This window comes from Talpa occidentalis, unplaced genomic scaffold (genome assembly GCF_014898055.3).
Source record: "Talpa occidentalis isolate TD23 unplaced genomic scaffold, MPIMG_talOcc4v2.1 talOcc4.14, whole genome shotgun sequence".
Taxonomy (NCBI): domain Eukaryota; kingdom Metazoa; phylum Chordata; class Mammalia; order Eulipotyphla; family Talpidae; genus Talpa; species Talpa occidentalis.
In genome coordinates, this window is record NW_023601433.1 from 22,366,762 (window position 1) to 22,383,035 (window position 16,274).

A 16,274-nucleotide genomic window follows, 5' to 3' on the forward strand; every position below is an offset into this window, starting at 1 on the left:
TTTAATATTTATTTCCATTTTGAAATTCAGGACACCTGAATGAAGACACTAGAAGCCTCTTTTTGGAATTTTTTTTATAATTAGCAAAACTATTTGAACAGTCTCCCAGTGTTGAAGTTTATTTTGAGAACTGCACATTCTTTCACATTCTGAAGGAACAAAGGCTAGGCACTTATAATTGCAAAGCTCATGCAGTGAGAATTTTGGGTTGTATTTTCTAAGCACTATGTATTGCTTTTTACTTATATTTAATACTGCAGTTACTTAGGAAAATGTGAATAAAGTTAACATTACAGGTTGAGACTTCTAATTTGTGGGAAATAACTCTAATACATCAGTGGTTGGAGAAAATTAATGATCACATTGGCTTTAAGTGGATTTCTCCTTAGATAAATGCTTGAAAGATATATTAAATATACCGGGGAAGCTACTTTTTGTATATACATTTGAGTTGAACTAAACGTTTTCTCTGTCTTTCCCCTCTTATCTTCTGTTACCTTGAAAATTATTATAAAAGTAACAGTGCATGTTTAGAATAATTTAAAAAAAGACATAGAGTAAAAAGGGAAGAGTCTGTTCAATAACACCCTCTCACTAAAATTCTAAACCCCTTCTTGAAGGAAATCAGAATGAAGTTTGGTTTATAAGCTTCCAGACACTTTCTAAGCATATACTGTGAAAATATACAAACTCCCCCCCCCAAATATGGAATAACGTTGTACACATTCTATATATCTTCTTTACTTCATATCTTAGGGAAGTTTCGGGTTCTAGTTAAGATGGAGTTCCACCCTCCTTTCGTTCTCACCAAACACAACTGTGGAACTGGGGCAGAATGCATGAGGGTGCTGAGAAGTAAATAGCAACACACAGACAGGGAGGACCCCCAAAAGCTAGGTACAACTAGAGTGATGAGTTGTCCCTTTTTTTATTTCTCTGATATCTCCCAACCTGAATGCAACACAGCCCCAAATGCAACCATGAGCACCAGCGCCCAGATCCAGGAGGAGCCTGGTTGAGAACAGAAAAGGAGATGCTAAAGCTCACAGAGTGGGGAATGTCCCCTTGCACCCCACCTTTTCCTCCATTTGTCCTGCTGGAGCCCCCAGGTAATCCTCTGGTTGCCCCGGGGAGCCTGCAGGAGTTAAGGTGGAGGGAAAGGCGCTTCACCTCCAACTGGTGACACCTTGGCCCAAAGGTGAGCTGAGTCTATGTGTTTTTCCTCCTTTCAGACATGGTTCAGTTACAGAAGAGAGCAGTTTGGATGGGAGGACCAAAGAGGAGGCCCAAAGAGCTAGAAAACCTGGTTCCTTAGAAGGAAATTTATAGTAACATGTGCTTATGTCAGGACAGGAGGTCTGTAATAGCAGCCCTCGTGGCTCCTGGTCCTCTGCGGGGCCCTCAGCTGAGCAGCATCAGCCTGGACTAACCATGTCTGATGACCAGCCCTGGCACAGCCACATTCGGGTTTTGGGAAAAAGAAAGAGTCCACCGTACTGGAGACTAGTGGGTGAGGTTTGAACCCTGCTCCTGCTATTCAGATGCAGCTGCACGTACTTCCCAGCGCCTGCAGGAGATGCAGGCAGATTGGATGCATTCCAGGGTTCTGGTTTTGAATCCTCAGCTGGTTTTGAAAACAGATCAAACAGGTCCGAGCTCCCATGGACACCACTTAGGTGAAAGCTTGCACCTGCACCAATTAAGTCTTGGGAACAGGTGGTTTGGAAAATGGGCCAGTCAGGTTGGAAAGGTGGGTACCCTGAAGAGGGATAGAAGAAAGGCAGCTTGAAGCTATTGTTGGACTCCTTTTGGGAAGGCTTCAGTCGGCTTGAGAGAAGCTGCTTGGGAAGGCTTCCGTGATTCAAGAAGGTTTGACTCACCTTGGAAGATGCTTCAGGTAGAGACAGACTTCAGGTTCAGGAGAGACACTGCTGCACTGACCCCTGGATGCTGCAGATTAGTTGGATTCTGGTCGCCCCAGTGAGCTATCCATTCCAGTCTCCCTTTGGAGGGGCTACACCATCTTGCACGAGTAGCTTTGGCTTTGGGCTACTGGACACTTGGACACTACCTGGGCTAGGACAGTGGTCATTTGTGGCCTTAGGAATGCTTTCCTTATCCCAGTCTCTCTTTGTAATGAAACCCTGTTGTGGCAGCCTGAGCCTGTGTGGTGATTTGTGATTGTGAGCTCATGGGTGAGAACCCCACTACCGTGAGTGGTCCCCCACCTCTGCTCTATTTCACATCTCAGATCAATAACCAATCTTCTAAAACTATTTGGGAAAAAAAAAACTAGAAAAGGACACAGTCTTTTTAAAAACTGGGTTTCTGCTGAGGGGAGCGGCAGGTGAGACAGGAGAGGTCTGCTGCACTGTGTGGGTATCTCCCTGGTCAGGGATGGAACTTGTGCTGCAGTGGCTGCGGACAGCTTCATAGGTTGCATCTTAACCCCTTGAGCCACAAGGCAGTCAATCTCCCTGTTCTGTTCCCCACTCTGTCTCTGGTGAATACTCTCACCCTCCCACACCTCTGGCCTGTGCCCCAGTTCTTATATGTACAAATAAATAAGCCTTTAGAAAAAAGAAAAGGTTACAATTGGCTACTAAGCACACAAAATAATCTCAGCAAAATTAATCATCAAGGAAATGCTAATTAAACACAGTAAGATATAAAACCCCCAAATTAAAAAAAAAACAACACCTGGGTTTCTGTCTAACTTGTTAGGGTCTCTGTAAGTCTGATGCTGCTCTTCTGGTAAATACATTGCAAGTGCTTTGTCACAGCCTGCTGTTCCTCCAACCATACAGCTGCTTGATGAGTGGCTGGAGCTCACCCATCTTTTTCAAAGGGACCAGGGCTGCAGTAGGCCAGGGGTGCTATAGGTGAACTAGCTGTTTCTCATGCTCTGATTAGGACACAGTGGGGGCGGGGGGCACAACCCCCACTCCCTGCCCCACCCTGCACAGGGACTGCTGTTCCTGGATGCTGGGATCTTACATGAGCTCCAGTGGCCCATGCCCTGCAGTTTGTGGACTGACAGGACACCTTCATGATCACGTAGTATTTGTAGCATAAGATCAGATTTAGTAAAGACACAACATAAGTCTTCACTGAGAAAGGTGTTGTGGATTTAAGTTCGGGCCTCCTGCTCTGGAGTGAACGTTGGCACAAGTTCTCTGTAGGGCAGTTTGGTGTTAAGGCTCATAGCAACGTCTCCTGGTCAAGGCAATTCCACTGCTAAACACTTCCACGTGTGCGGGGTGCCTGGCCCAGGGAGGCCACTGGGGCGCAGCACCCTGCCCCAAAGGAGCCAGACCTCCAGGGGCCAGGTGGGGGGTGGGCCGCTGATCCCATATGTGCGGAAAGCAATAGCCAAAGAACACAAACTGCAAAGCAGGGCAAAAAGGATTCCCAGACTCCATGAAAAATGAACTGATTAGCAGAGAGAATGAGGGGAGGGAAGTTGAGGGGAGGGGGTGTAATTCTGGTGGAGGGTGATGAAGCATGTGCACATACGGAGGAGCGAAAATGTGCCCCCGAAGTCGCACAGATGTGCAAGTGACCGACAAATTCGTAACATTTGGGAAAGGAGTAAAGTTAGAAGTTTGAAAACCACACAAGTGGACACATTTGGCAGGGTGCTAACTGCTATGTGCACAGGTTTCTAGAAACTACTGGTTCCCAGGGGAAGTGAGACTCGTGCCTGCCGCTTGGACGCTGTGCCTGCGGTCGGAGTTCCAGCTCTAAGCACTGGCCTTGTTTATCTGCAGGGTGGTCTGAACGAGTTAACAGCGACCATCTGAGAAAACTGCCTTGGCCACTCATTTATCTTTTATTGTTATGGTGACTCTGGTGTTGACTAATACCTGTGATGACTACAGTTAGCTTCTCTTTCGCTATTTTATGGCCTGAGGGTTTCAGAACTGGGGAGTTCCTCTCTGTTGCTTTCTGGTCTCTGAGAGGAACTCTGGGAGGTGGAACCAAGTGCTCACTTTCTGCTCAGAGCCCTGCAGGAGCCCCCTTGCCTGCTCAGCCTGCAGCCTCTTCCTGAGGGCACCCCACTGGTTAGCCCCAGGGGCCTTCGCCAGGGCATCCTGGTGGTGCCCGGGGACCCACCTGCCTGTCTCCCTGCTCTCTCTCTCCCCCCAACCTCTTCTCGCACACAGCTGAGCACTCTGCTGTGTGCCCAGGATAACAGACCAGACCACTGGGCACACACGATCCCGATGAGCAAATAGCAGCCGTGGCTGAAAGGTGAGGGATGGGTCCCAAACTGCAACTGCTCTGGTAGAATTCTGGAGTGACAGCCTAGGGTTTAAAGTCAAATCTATTCCTTGGAGCTGGAAAGAGGATGACTCTGGTAGAATAATTTGAAAGTTACAGATCATGTAAAAAAAGTCCTGAATAATGAAATTTTCCTGCTACTGGCTTATTTGAAGACTAAGTTAAATAGAGATAAGAAGCAGCAGACCAGGGTCGAAAGTTTATTAGCCTGGGCCTCCCCGGGTAGCGCAGGCGGTTGAGCGCCGCGCTGTGAAGCTGTCCGCAGCCTGCAGCGCCGGTTCAACCCTGGGCCGGCCAGCAAGGGTCCCACATGGCATGGCAGACCTCTCCTGTCTCGCCCGCTGCTCCCCTCAGCAGTGTATTTCGTCAGTCTGCCTGTTCTATACCCCGCTCTGTCTCTGGTGAATCTTCTCATTCTCCCGTGCATCTGGCCTGTACCCCGGTTCTTGTATAAAATAAATAAATAAATCTTAAAAAAAAAGTTTATTAGCCTACAGCATGGGATGTGGCCACAACACAGTAAATGTTGCCAGCAAGCGCTGTAAACGGGCATCTAGTGCGGAAAAGAGCCTCCCCACAAGGGACCAACGCCCTTCGCACAGGCCTCGGGTTCTTACCTGTACGGGAGAAACATTTCACTAACAAACAACTTTCAGTGCTGACAGCCTTGGACACTGAGCACAAGTGACTGTGACAAGCGTCTGAGAACCAGTTAGCATGTGTTTCCATCTATAATCACTTAGAATATTTTCAATCTGCTAAAGTCAGGGACAAAAAAGTCAGTGTTCAAAGTGGCAAGGTTTCCCCTTTAAATCAGAGCACGCGTCTACAGTGGTGAGAGCCACTTATTCCCACTTCTAACAATTCAGCTCAAAAGGTTAAAAACAATTCAGCTCAAAAGGCTACAAACAAAATGCTTTCACCAGGTGGGGTGAAAATTGTTGCTAGTTGTTAAAATCTAGTATTTGAAAACTGCATAAAATTTGAGGGACAAAAAAACTGCAGACACCCCAAAGTTTTGCCCCACTTTGCAGCAGCACCTGCGGGCTGTGCCATCCTGAGGGCTGGACCCCAGCCTCTGCATCTTGGACCCCTGTTGTGAGATGGGCTGACATCACTAAGTACCACGGTGAAGGTTGTCTTGAAGCTTAAATCGAATGTTAAGTGTAGGAACACTTTTTTTTTTAAAGATTTATTTTTATTTTTATTTATTTAAGCACTGGGTACAGTCAGAAGCACGGGAGGGCGAGAGAACTCACCAGAGCCAGAGCGGGGAGCAGAGCAGGCAGAAGGACCGAAGTACACTGCTGAGGGGAGCAGCGGGCGGCAGGAGAGGTCTGCGCGCCATGTGGGACCCTCCTCCGGTGGCCGGGGAGCAGCCGGGGATCGAACTGGCGCTGCAGAGGCTGCAGGCAGCTTCGCAACCCAGCGCTCAACCGCTGCGCCACCGGGGAGGCCCAAGAACACTTTTAAGTTGTAAAAAAATGCTAGGTCCCTTCAAAGTTTTATTATAGAGAGTTCAGTTGATAGTATTAAACATGAAGGAACTTGTTTCGTTAAAAATTCTCTAGCAATTTCTCCAATAAACTCTTTTTTAAATAAGAAAAGTCAAATGGGCTTTAAATCCTCTCCCTTTGATCAGGGCTGCAGTGAGCTCCCTCCACCTGCCTAGCAGCACCCCATAACTGGGTTTCTCTAAGAGCAAAAGTAGAATTCTCATGGCCCACACAGGGCTAAAGTTTGAAAAAATCAGGTAAAAACACACAAATAACCTAAATAGAATACAAACTTTGAAAGTTTCAGAGATATCATCATTTAATCTTAGAGTAGGAAAAGAATTATTAGCCAATCTATTACTCCTTTGAATAGGTACCAGGTTTTTAAGATCTAATTATAGCCCTGGCTTCTGCTTCAACACAGCCGCTTGCTGTGACAGAGTGTGTGTAATCAAGAGCACTGAGGTCGGGCACACTTGGTCCACGGCACGCCCAGGAATCGGCAATTACATCCTCACTTGCTTCTGACGGCCCTCAAGCCCACAGCTCTGGTCTTACAGCGAGTGACCCAGGAAGACAGAGAACACGGGGATCAAAGGGCCAATAAAGAGTGCCCAGAATTCTCCCCAAATACTAATCCAACCAGAACCTGTAGCCTAAAATATAAAACTCTTTAACTCTTTAATGTAAAACAAGATGAATGGGGAACTATATTCTTAAACCAACCATTAAAAAGGAAGCAGGCTGTGGCAGGAGTTACTTGAGACAGTTTTATTGTAGGTCTTAAGAAGACAGTTTTGGATTGAAATTTTGGGGTGATTTAGGAGCTTCATGGACTTGGATGTACAAAAGTGTGCCCGGGTTTGGGAAGTTCTTTAAATGCCTTTTCTGTTCCTTCTTCTGGGACTTTGTGATGTATGTTTTGTCTCTTAGTGACTGGCCCTAAGTTCTGAAGGCCTTCTTCATTCCTTTTCGATCTGGATTTTTTTTCCTCTTCTAACTGCATAATTTCAAAAGATCTGTCTTTAAGGTAACTTTTTCTCCTGCTTAGTCCAGCCTGCTGGTGAACCTCCCTATCGAATCCTTCAGTCCAGTCATTGTGCTCTTCAGCTCTAAAATTTGTTTCTTGTATTTTCTATCACTTGAGCTTCTCATTTTGTTCTTGTGCAACTTTCCTTATCTTGTTAAATTGTCTGTCTTCTCCTGCAGTTCTCTGAGCGTCTTTAGAACAATTTGTTACAATTATTTGTGGGGCAGTTCATCTCTCTCCATGTATTTGGAGCTAGTTACTGGAAACTTACTGTGATCCTTCGGCGGTGTCCTTTCCCTGGCTGTGATCCCTGTGGCCTTGCATCAGTGTTTGTGCATTTGAAGAGGGAGTCACTTCTTCCATACTTTATGGACTGACTTTGGTAGGGAAACCCTTCACCTGTGGGTGGGGCATGCTGTGTCCCCAGGACTGGTGGTGCAGAGTGCCAAGTCCCTGTCTGGGGAAGGGGAGATGTGATGTTTTATTAGGCCACTGAGTTCTATGCCACTGACTGTGTGGTCCTTGGCAAGTGCCCACAGGAGGTCAGTAGTGGCTGTAAGGGCCTCAATGGAACCGACTGGTCAACTTGGCTGTGGTGCAGCTGCAGGTGCCTGTGCCGTGGCAGGGGCCCTTGCAGACACACATGCAGTGGTGAGAGCCAGGGCCAGTACCAAGGCTGGGGCCAAGCGGAGGCCCTGGTGTCATGTGCTCTTCTATAGCTGCATTGTCTCCCCAGGGACATGCAGGGACCGGGGTGTGCTCATGCACTGTGGGGCTAGATGCAAATGAACCCAGAGGTGCAGGCCAGTGATGGAAATAAGGCCAAATCTGTTCCTACCGGCAGCCACAGAGCTTGGGTGATGGTGTGCATGTTCACGGCTACGGGATCTGCTGATGAGGAGTCAGGCTGGAGACCTGCTAGTGCAGAGCTAGAGGGGCAAGCCACAGTGTGCACATGGCCATGGGGGTTAGGCATGGGGTGGAAGTGGCCTCTTGTGCTTAGGTAGCTGCAGAAGCCTGGTCAGGCTACCGGTGAAGATCTCGGGTTCTGGAGTGGGTTGGGAGTTGGAGCAGAAGGTATGCAGGTGGCTGGGGCCTGTTAATGGGAATACCTGCAGGGTGAAATCCACAGGGGGTGGTGTGCCTGTGTAGAAGTTTCCATTGGTGGAAGCAGCTGGGCTTCTCTGCAGTCACTGGAAAGGCTAGGGAAGCTGGGGCTCATGCACTGCCCCTTCCCTTGCTGGGTTTTCCCTCTAGTGCTGAGCGATGCCAACTTGGGGGCTATAGGGTGGGGGGAGGTGCAGGCAAATAGAAGGTGATCATTTCCAGGGCTCTTGTTCCACTGTGCTGCTAGTTTCTTGAGTGGATGTCTGGACTCTGCCACAGCTTTTTTTTTTTTTGTCTGTGAATAGATGTCTGATTGTTGATCTTTGTGAGAGGGAAGGGGGTAGAGACTGGGGGTCTTCTACTTCACACTCTTGGTTGCATCACTTGAAAAAAGGGCTCTAGGAGTTATGAAACTCATTCCCAGGACAGAAAGGATTTAGCAGAATCCTATGTCCCCTTTTGAAACTTTTGCACAAAGGGATCTTGCAGTGAGCAGCTGGATACCCAGGTATTTAGAAGGACTTGGGGACACTGACTGATCATCTGCTCTTTCCAGCAGCACTGGAGCCCCTGCCGGGTGCCAGGAACAGGCACACAAAAGGCAGCTCTGGCCCGGGGCCACCTTAGCCTCGTGTAGAGGACACTAAAGGACCACACGGACACCAATGTGATCGACACCATAAGAAAGGGTCAGGACAGAGACTAGACGGAGCAGAATGTCTGCGTGTCCCGGGGGTGGGAGGAGGTTAGAGAAGCTCCAGACAGAAGTGTATGCTGTTCCTTATAGAACAACAGACCTGGAGAGTTGGGGGGCGGGGGGGGGGGAGAGGGGCTGGGGAGGTCATAGGTGAGGGAGTCACAGCCTGTGCTGTGATGTGACAGCTAGGGGTGTCCGGAGAAATGCACAGGTATTTTAAAGCATCACGTCCCTCCCGGGGAGATGGTCATAGTATGAGGGCACGACATTTATGGCCACAGAACCCAACATGATGACTTTCTAGAAAGGAGAATCATGTGGTAGAATTAGTCTGATGAACCATCTCACAAAACTTCCTATTCAATGTGAAATGATTTGAGGGCATCCCACCCAACCTACAGAAATTCACATTTTACACTCATACATAGTTGGTCCTTAAATATTTAGTCATCATAATTATTTGCAGGATATTTTGGAATATAAAATATTCCAAAATTTAGCAAGTTTGTTTTCTTAACTCTGGTCTTCTTCAGAAGGAAATTTACACATTACATTAAGAAGTAAGAGAAAGTTGTTGAAGCACAGCTTGTATACTCCTCCTCTGGCTCCCACAGAAGGCAAAGGAAGCTGTCCTCTGGCACGAAGGAGCACGGAGTTATTGCAAGTTTCTGATGTGGCTCCATTCACTTCATATTTAGTGAGCGTGCATCCAAGTGTGGCGAAACGCATGCGTCAAAGTCAAATACATTCTTCATAATGGTATGTACACAGATGGAGAGGATTCAGATTAGGTCTACTTCATGGAATTGCACTGGCCGTGGCCATAATGAGGCTCTGAACAGCCAGCCCTGTGCGGCTCGATGCCCCTGCAGCTGTCTGTGCTGGCCATGAGGACGGGCCGCCTGCTGGGGGCCTGACTGTCCTTTGGGCCAGGGGACAGCACTTCTGGTCCAAATGGCCACATGCTGGGAAATAACCTCCAGGAACACTGTATGAAAGATGTGCATTTTGCTTTTTCAATTTTGTTTTAGAAAATCAACCTCATATAATTGCAAGATAAGAGAAAGCATAACCATTCCTGGCCTTCTATTTCAGAAATTTCCAAAGATAGATTGATTATAAAAATTAAAAACAAAATTCTTGCCAGAGATGAACACTGAACTATTTTTGGGTGAGGTGACAGATGCCTTGGATGTTTTAAAATACTACAGCCTAAAAAAAGTGGGTAAATGTAGATAAAACAAGATTGGCTCAATGTGGATGATTGTTGAAGCTGGATGATACTGTGGTTCATTGGGCGATCTTCTCCATACTTGTGTATGTTTGAAAACCTCCTTATAAGAACTTGAAAAGCGTATCAATGCTATTTTAAAGGAAACAAAACAAAACAAAAACAAAGACTCTCTGATCACAGTATTTTCTAGCAGTAAGCAGTATAGTCAGAGGGTAATGGTAACAATTTACTCAAGTCACTTGTCTTTCTGCAACTAGTAGGTTGCGTGTTCTCAGAACAGTTCCTCTAAAATTCTAAAAACAGCTCATCAAAGAAGTTTACACAATTGGGAGTGACCAAGCAAAACCAGAGACCAAGTCTAGTGGTTTGTAAATGAACAGGTAGGTATAGGTACATGAACAGAAAGTAAGACTCACTGTACAGCTGGTACAAAACATGATTAAAAACTTAGAGGAGTTTTAAAGTCTAGTTCTGCCTTCAAAGAAAAAAAAAGACAAATTTGGCAGAGAATGAAGAATCATCAACTGTGTCACAGTGTGAATGACAAATCATTTAAGGTTCTGATTTGAGCAATGGCGAATGCTTTGGCAAGGGATCAATGTTCTGAAAGATTCCAAAAATTCTTATGTAATTCACAGGTGTTAGGTTCTCAATAAAATCATTACAGAATCCCAGTATTCTGATGTTCTTATTTTCATGTAAATGCTGGACTGCAAAAGAATAAATTATAACCTCAAGCCTAAGGGGAGCTTAGAATTTGTTTCTAAGAAGAGTGAAGTAATACTTTTCTAGAAATGTAAATTAAGAGCATCCAGAAAACTTAAGTTGTGGGGAATGTATGTATGACGCTTGTTACTAGACTAACTGTGGAATAAGAAATACATTTGGTTTCTGTCCCTAGTTCTAAAACCCTTTGAATTTCCCAATTCCAAATCACCTCCCCTCTTTATTTTTTTCTAAAGGCCTTCTATTAAGAACCACTAGTTCTCTAGCAACTTTTATTGGCCAAAGGATGTGGAATGGAAATACAGTGCCTGTGGTTTAATGAACAGGTTCATTTGTAAATCAACTTGACATTTAGCTTATTTCTAAATTTCTTGCTTTTGAACAAATTGATGTTAGATGGACATGTTCCTAACCCAGACAAGAAACTTCAAAAATGAGCAGCTTGCAAAAGTATCATAAATGAAACAATTCTTCCAGTGAGGTCCAGGAAATAGTTCTGTCTGAGGATTTGCTTCATATGAGGATTTCTTAAAAGAAAATAAGGCGTTATAAAAGCAAAATTAAAAGAGCTAAAGCAGATGGTGTTTTAAAAATCACTTCCCAGAGTTTGTAATGCCACTATGCTGTTGATGAAAATAAAGCAACAAAAAGCAGTAGGGATTGTCTAACTCACTAAGTGGTAATGAAATCTGCCAAGCAGTCGCAGCTAAAAAGTCACAGTGGAAGAACAGGTAAGATGACCTTTCTGACCTTGCAGCCTTAAATACTATACTTCCACTTTAAGGAAAAAATGCTACACTGTATTTTTTGCATTGCATTTTAAAATATTAGAACACTTCTTTGTAATACAATATATATTATATTTCAACAAACCTTATGTGAATTAAAAACATGTCAACTTGATAACGGTAAGTAAGGCATTTAAGTATTCGGCAAAAGCACTACAGAAATTTCCTAAGGGATGGTTTCCCTTTAATATTAACTTGATTTGGTGGGTTTCCTTAAACACAAAACAATAAAAGACTTAAAAAAGAGGCAGTGGTAACTGTAATGCTGAAACCCACAAAAAGCAAGGAGTAAACAATGTGTTTTTTGTAGTAGGGAGACCAAGTCAGCAAACTGGGAACAGACAAGCAGTCCCAAGTTACTTGGTCTGTTGCATTTACCAACAGTTGAGGGTAGAATCTGTTGCCGAGTTAAGTTTGGTTCAAGTGCGGAATCCTTTTGTGCCTCACAGTGCCTCACACAGAGCAGGTACTCAGGCTACACTTCCTGGATGGAGCTGGAAAGACTCAATTTTTCATTTTATTTTGCTTTGTGAGTTAACTACCGATCTAGTGTTTCAAGTGTGGTCATGTCAACGCCTTGTGGACAGAGGGAAGCAGAGCTAAATCAACACTGTCCTGGCCTAGACGCCAGAGTCTCTGAACCTCAGGTCATAAAGAGAACCGACTGGCCTTGTAAGCAATGTGATGAGCAAAGCACACCTCACGATTAGCAAGTTTTAGTTGACATGATTAAAAAAAAAAATTAGACTGCATTTAGTGCCAGTTCCGTCGGATCACACGTCAGATGCCATGCTGTGGAGACTTCCCGGCTGGAGTATGTACAGTACATAGCCAGGATTTCAACCAAAGAGGAAAGGGAAAATATGGAACAGAAAGTGTTTACGTACATGTTTACATCTAATGGGACTGTCCATTGAATTAGGTTTATTATATGATTTGGTTTGCTGTGCCACATCTTTTTTTTTTTTTGCACAAAGATCTACTTCTGCATAAAGTAGAAAAAGATGGTGATAAAAAACTTCAGATTCTTCAAGCTCCGACAATTGTGTCTCAAATACCATTGTATGAACCTAAAAAATATTAAGAACAATTTAGGAATGTGCGTAAGTATGAGAGTACAAAGAAGCAGAGCTAACAGTCCCAAAGAGAGTGAGTGAAGGCTCCCCACCTCTACTTCCACCCACTAGATAATACTGACCACACACAAAGGCCACACGATGTGGGGGGAGGGGCCTGCACCCCAGCTCCTGTATGCATAAATCTTAAAAAAAACAATAAAACAAAAAAAAGGCCACACAAGCAAAAGAGGAAGCTTTCAAAAGTTAAAAATCTCCCACTTGCAAATTTTACAAATAAGCCTTTGATTTTGGCAACAGACATTCATTGAGACTTCAATTAACCCAAAAATATTTCATTGACATAATGGCAGGAGAATCTCTGTTTTCTTATTCCCATCAACTATTGCCCTACCTTTCCCAGCAAGACCATGACAATTTCTGATAGAGTAAATTTGTTCAAACTGTCTAACTTTTTGTTCCTCTCTTTTTCTGCTTTCTATTTGATTGCCTACTGAGATTAAATATGTATTTACTCCATTTTAATTCCTTTACTGGGTTTATTAGCCAAAAATCTTTGTGGTATTCTTTTAATGGTTGCTTTAGAATTTTGTTCTTATCAAGAGTTAATTTTTTTAGAGCAGTTTTAGGTTCAACAGCAAAACTGAGGGAAAGCACACCGATTTCCTCTCTACCCTCTGCCCACAGACATGCACAGTCTCCCCTCAAATCAACATCCCCTGCGGGTACATTTGTTATCACTGATGAATCTATGATCAGCACATCGTAATCACCCTAAGCCCACGTCCACATTATGGTTCGCTCCCGGTGCTGTGCTTACTATGGCCTCTGCTGTGACATGTATTCACCACTGTGGTGCTATTTTCACCGTCCTAAAGATGCTCTGTGTTCAGCCTGTCCATCGCTGCCACCCCAGTCCCTGGAAACCACTGATCTTTCACTCTTGCCATAGTTTTACCTTTCCCAGAATGCCACAGAGTTGGAATTGTCTAATATATAGCAGTCTTCAGATCGGCATTGAAGGCTCCTCCAGGTCTTTTTGTGGTTTCACAGCTCATGTCTTTCTAGTGCTGAATAATAGTCCACTGTGGTCTGGATGTACCACCGCCTGTCCATGACCCCCTCAAAGGACATCTTGGTTGCTTCCAAGTTTTGGCAACTAGAAACAAGGTTTCTACAAACATCCATATACAGGATGTTGTGTGGACATAAGTTTTTAACCACTTTGGGTAAATAGCTAGCAGTGAGGTTGCTGGGTCATGTAGTAAGAGGAGCTGTGGTCTTGTAAGGAACTGCCGGCTCTTCCAAAGAGGCTGGGCCACTCTGCATTCCCACCAGCAGTGACTGGCTCTTACTGCTCCACTTCCTCACTGGCATGTGATTGTCAGTGTCTGCAATTTTGGTTATTCTAACAGGTGTGCAATGGGAGCTCATTGTTTTAATTGGCATTTCTGTGATGACATGGTGTAGGGCATCTCTTCACCTGCTTATTGTTATCTGTGTATCCCTTTAGTGAGGGGTCTGATAAGGTCTTCGGCCTGTTTCTACATTGGACTGTTTGTTTTCTTAGTGAGTTTTAGGAATTCTTTGTACATTTTGGATAACAGTCCTTTATCAGATATGTCTTTTGGAAATATTTCTCCTATTCTGTGATCTGTCTTCTCATTCTCTTGTCATTGTTTTACCGGGCATGGGGCTTTAAAATGTAATGAAGTTCAGCTTATGAATTTTTTATTTCAGGGACTGTGCCTCTGGTGCTGTGTCTAAAAAAGTCACTGCTGTACCCAAGGTCATGTAGATTTGCCCCTATGTTATCTTGTAGGAGTATTTTACATTTCACATTTAGGCCTATGATTCTCTTGGGATAATTTTTTGTGAAGGGGGTAAGGTCTGTCTGGAGTCATTGTTTGCATGTGGATGTCAACTGCTCCAGTGTCATTTGTTGAAGACTGTTTACTCCCTCACCTCACATGTGCTCCTTTGTCAAAGATGGTTGACCACACTTAGCTGAGTCTACTCTGGGCTCTCCGTTCTGTTGATTTATTTGCTTGTTCTTTGATCAGCTCCACACTGTCTCAATTACTGTAGCTTTAAAATGTCTTGAAGTTTGGCAGTGTCTTTGACCCTTATCTTATTTAGAAGTGTGTCCTTTGATCTTCACTATTTTGGATTTTCTGGTTATCTTTCTATTACTGATTTTTCATTTAATTCTATTGTTGTGTGGGAGCAAAAAATGTATGATTTCTAGTCTTTTTACTTTGCTAAGCTTAAAGTGTGCTCCATTTTGGTGAATGTTCCACGAGCCTGAGAATTAATGTGATTTCTACTGTGGTAGGGAATACTGAACTATTAATTATGCAGTCACCTCTCCTTTTTACAATGTAGCTGGAAGACTAATGACCACCTCTGTAGTTAGGAATATGTGGAGCCCGGGGTAGTGCAGAGTCCTGGGGCAGGGGGCTGTGTCTGAGCACCTACCTGTGTCTTCCTGTGCTGCTTCTAACAGCCGCACTCCTGAGCGCTTGGAGCCTGTGAGCGTCGTGGTGACCGTAGCTGTCTCAGGGCGGCATCTCCGTACTGAATACCTGAGCCCATCCTCTCTGGGTCCAGCTCACCTAAGGACCAAGCAAGTCTTCTTTTATTTTTTTATTTTTTAAAGATTTATTTATTTATTTATACAATCACTGGGTACAGTCAGAAGCGCAGGAGGGTGAGAGAGTTCACCAGAGCCAGAGAGGGGAACAGAACAGGCAGAGTGACGAAATACACTGCTGAGGGGAGCAGTGGGCGCAGCAGGAGAGGTCTGTCGCGCCATGTGGGACCCTCACTGGTGGCTGGCTGGGGATCGAACCGGTGCTGCGGAGGCTGCGGGCAGCCTCGCAGCCCAGCGCTCAACCACTGCGCCACCAGGGGAGGCCCGCAAGTCTTCTTTTAAAAGAGTTTTTCTGTTTCTGTGATTACCCACATATATTAAGTGAAAAAAGCAAAGTGCAGAACACTGTTTTTACACCACCATTTTGAATAAAGAGGAAAAAATAAATACATATATGCTTGCCTGCACAGGCATGAGGTTATCTTTGGAAAGAACAGGTGGTAGTGGCTGATTTCGAGGAGTTCTAGATACTAGAGGACAAGACAGGGGTGGTCATGGAGGGTGACTTTCCCTGTATCCTGTTTTGTACTTTTTGAATTTGGAATTATGTGAGTATATAAAGACAAATTAATTTAAAATGCATCAATCAGATACCATGTTTTTACTTGTCAGACTGTTAAAAACCCAAACATATAACACATTCTATGGGCATGGCGTTGCTAAAATAAGTGCTTTTATTCAATATTAAATATGATCATAAATTGCTATAATGCTCATAGGAGGATTTGACAGTCTCTACCAGCAATCCCACTTTAGGAGATTTGTCCCACACATACTCTAACACATGTGTGAAATGATATATAAAGGGTTATTTATGGCAGCATTGTTTGTGGCAGCAAAATACTGGCAACAATCCAAATGTCCAAAGTAGACTGGTTAAATAAGTTGTAGCAACAGGCAACTGAATATAACACACATGCACACATGCACATATACACACACATATATGTGTATGGGTGTATATTTGTTCCTAAAATTTAATTTGGAATAACCTATAGGTACAAAAAATAGGTACCTGTAGGTACAAAATAGTAGGTACAAAAAATAAGAAACAGCAAAGTTTACAAAGTTTGTGTAAAAAAGGGAGGAACAAATAATGGTTTTAAAACCATATGAATATATTGCCTACTTAGCATTTAAAATGAAAAAGTAGTGCTAAAGAATTCTAATTTTTTTTTTATAT

The 16,274-nt window shown here is 44.2% G+C and overlaps 1 protein-coding gene across 2 annotated transcripts in view; it reads right to left on the minus strand.

Moving 5' to 3' along the window:
- Nucleotides 1-8,751: 8,751 nt before the first annotated feature.
- RAB4A (RAB4A, member RAS oncogene family) overlaps nt 8,752-16,274 on the minus strand; it is a 40,757-nt gene continuing 33,234 nt past the window's right edge. For both annotated transcript variants that reach the window (XM_037510194.2, XM_037510196.2), the window contains 2 exons: nt 14,917-15,053; nt 8,752-12,432 (listed from right to left, as the gene is read on the minus strand). In XM_037510194.2, coding sequence (XP_037366091.1) covers nt 14,938-15,053 — 116 coding nt within the window. In that variant the 3' untranslated portion in view covers nt 8,752-12,432; nt 14,917-14,937. The remainder of the gene's footprint in view (nt 12,433-14,916; nt 15,054-16,274) is intronic.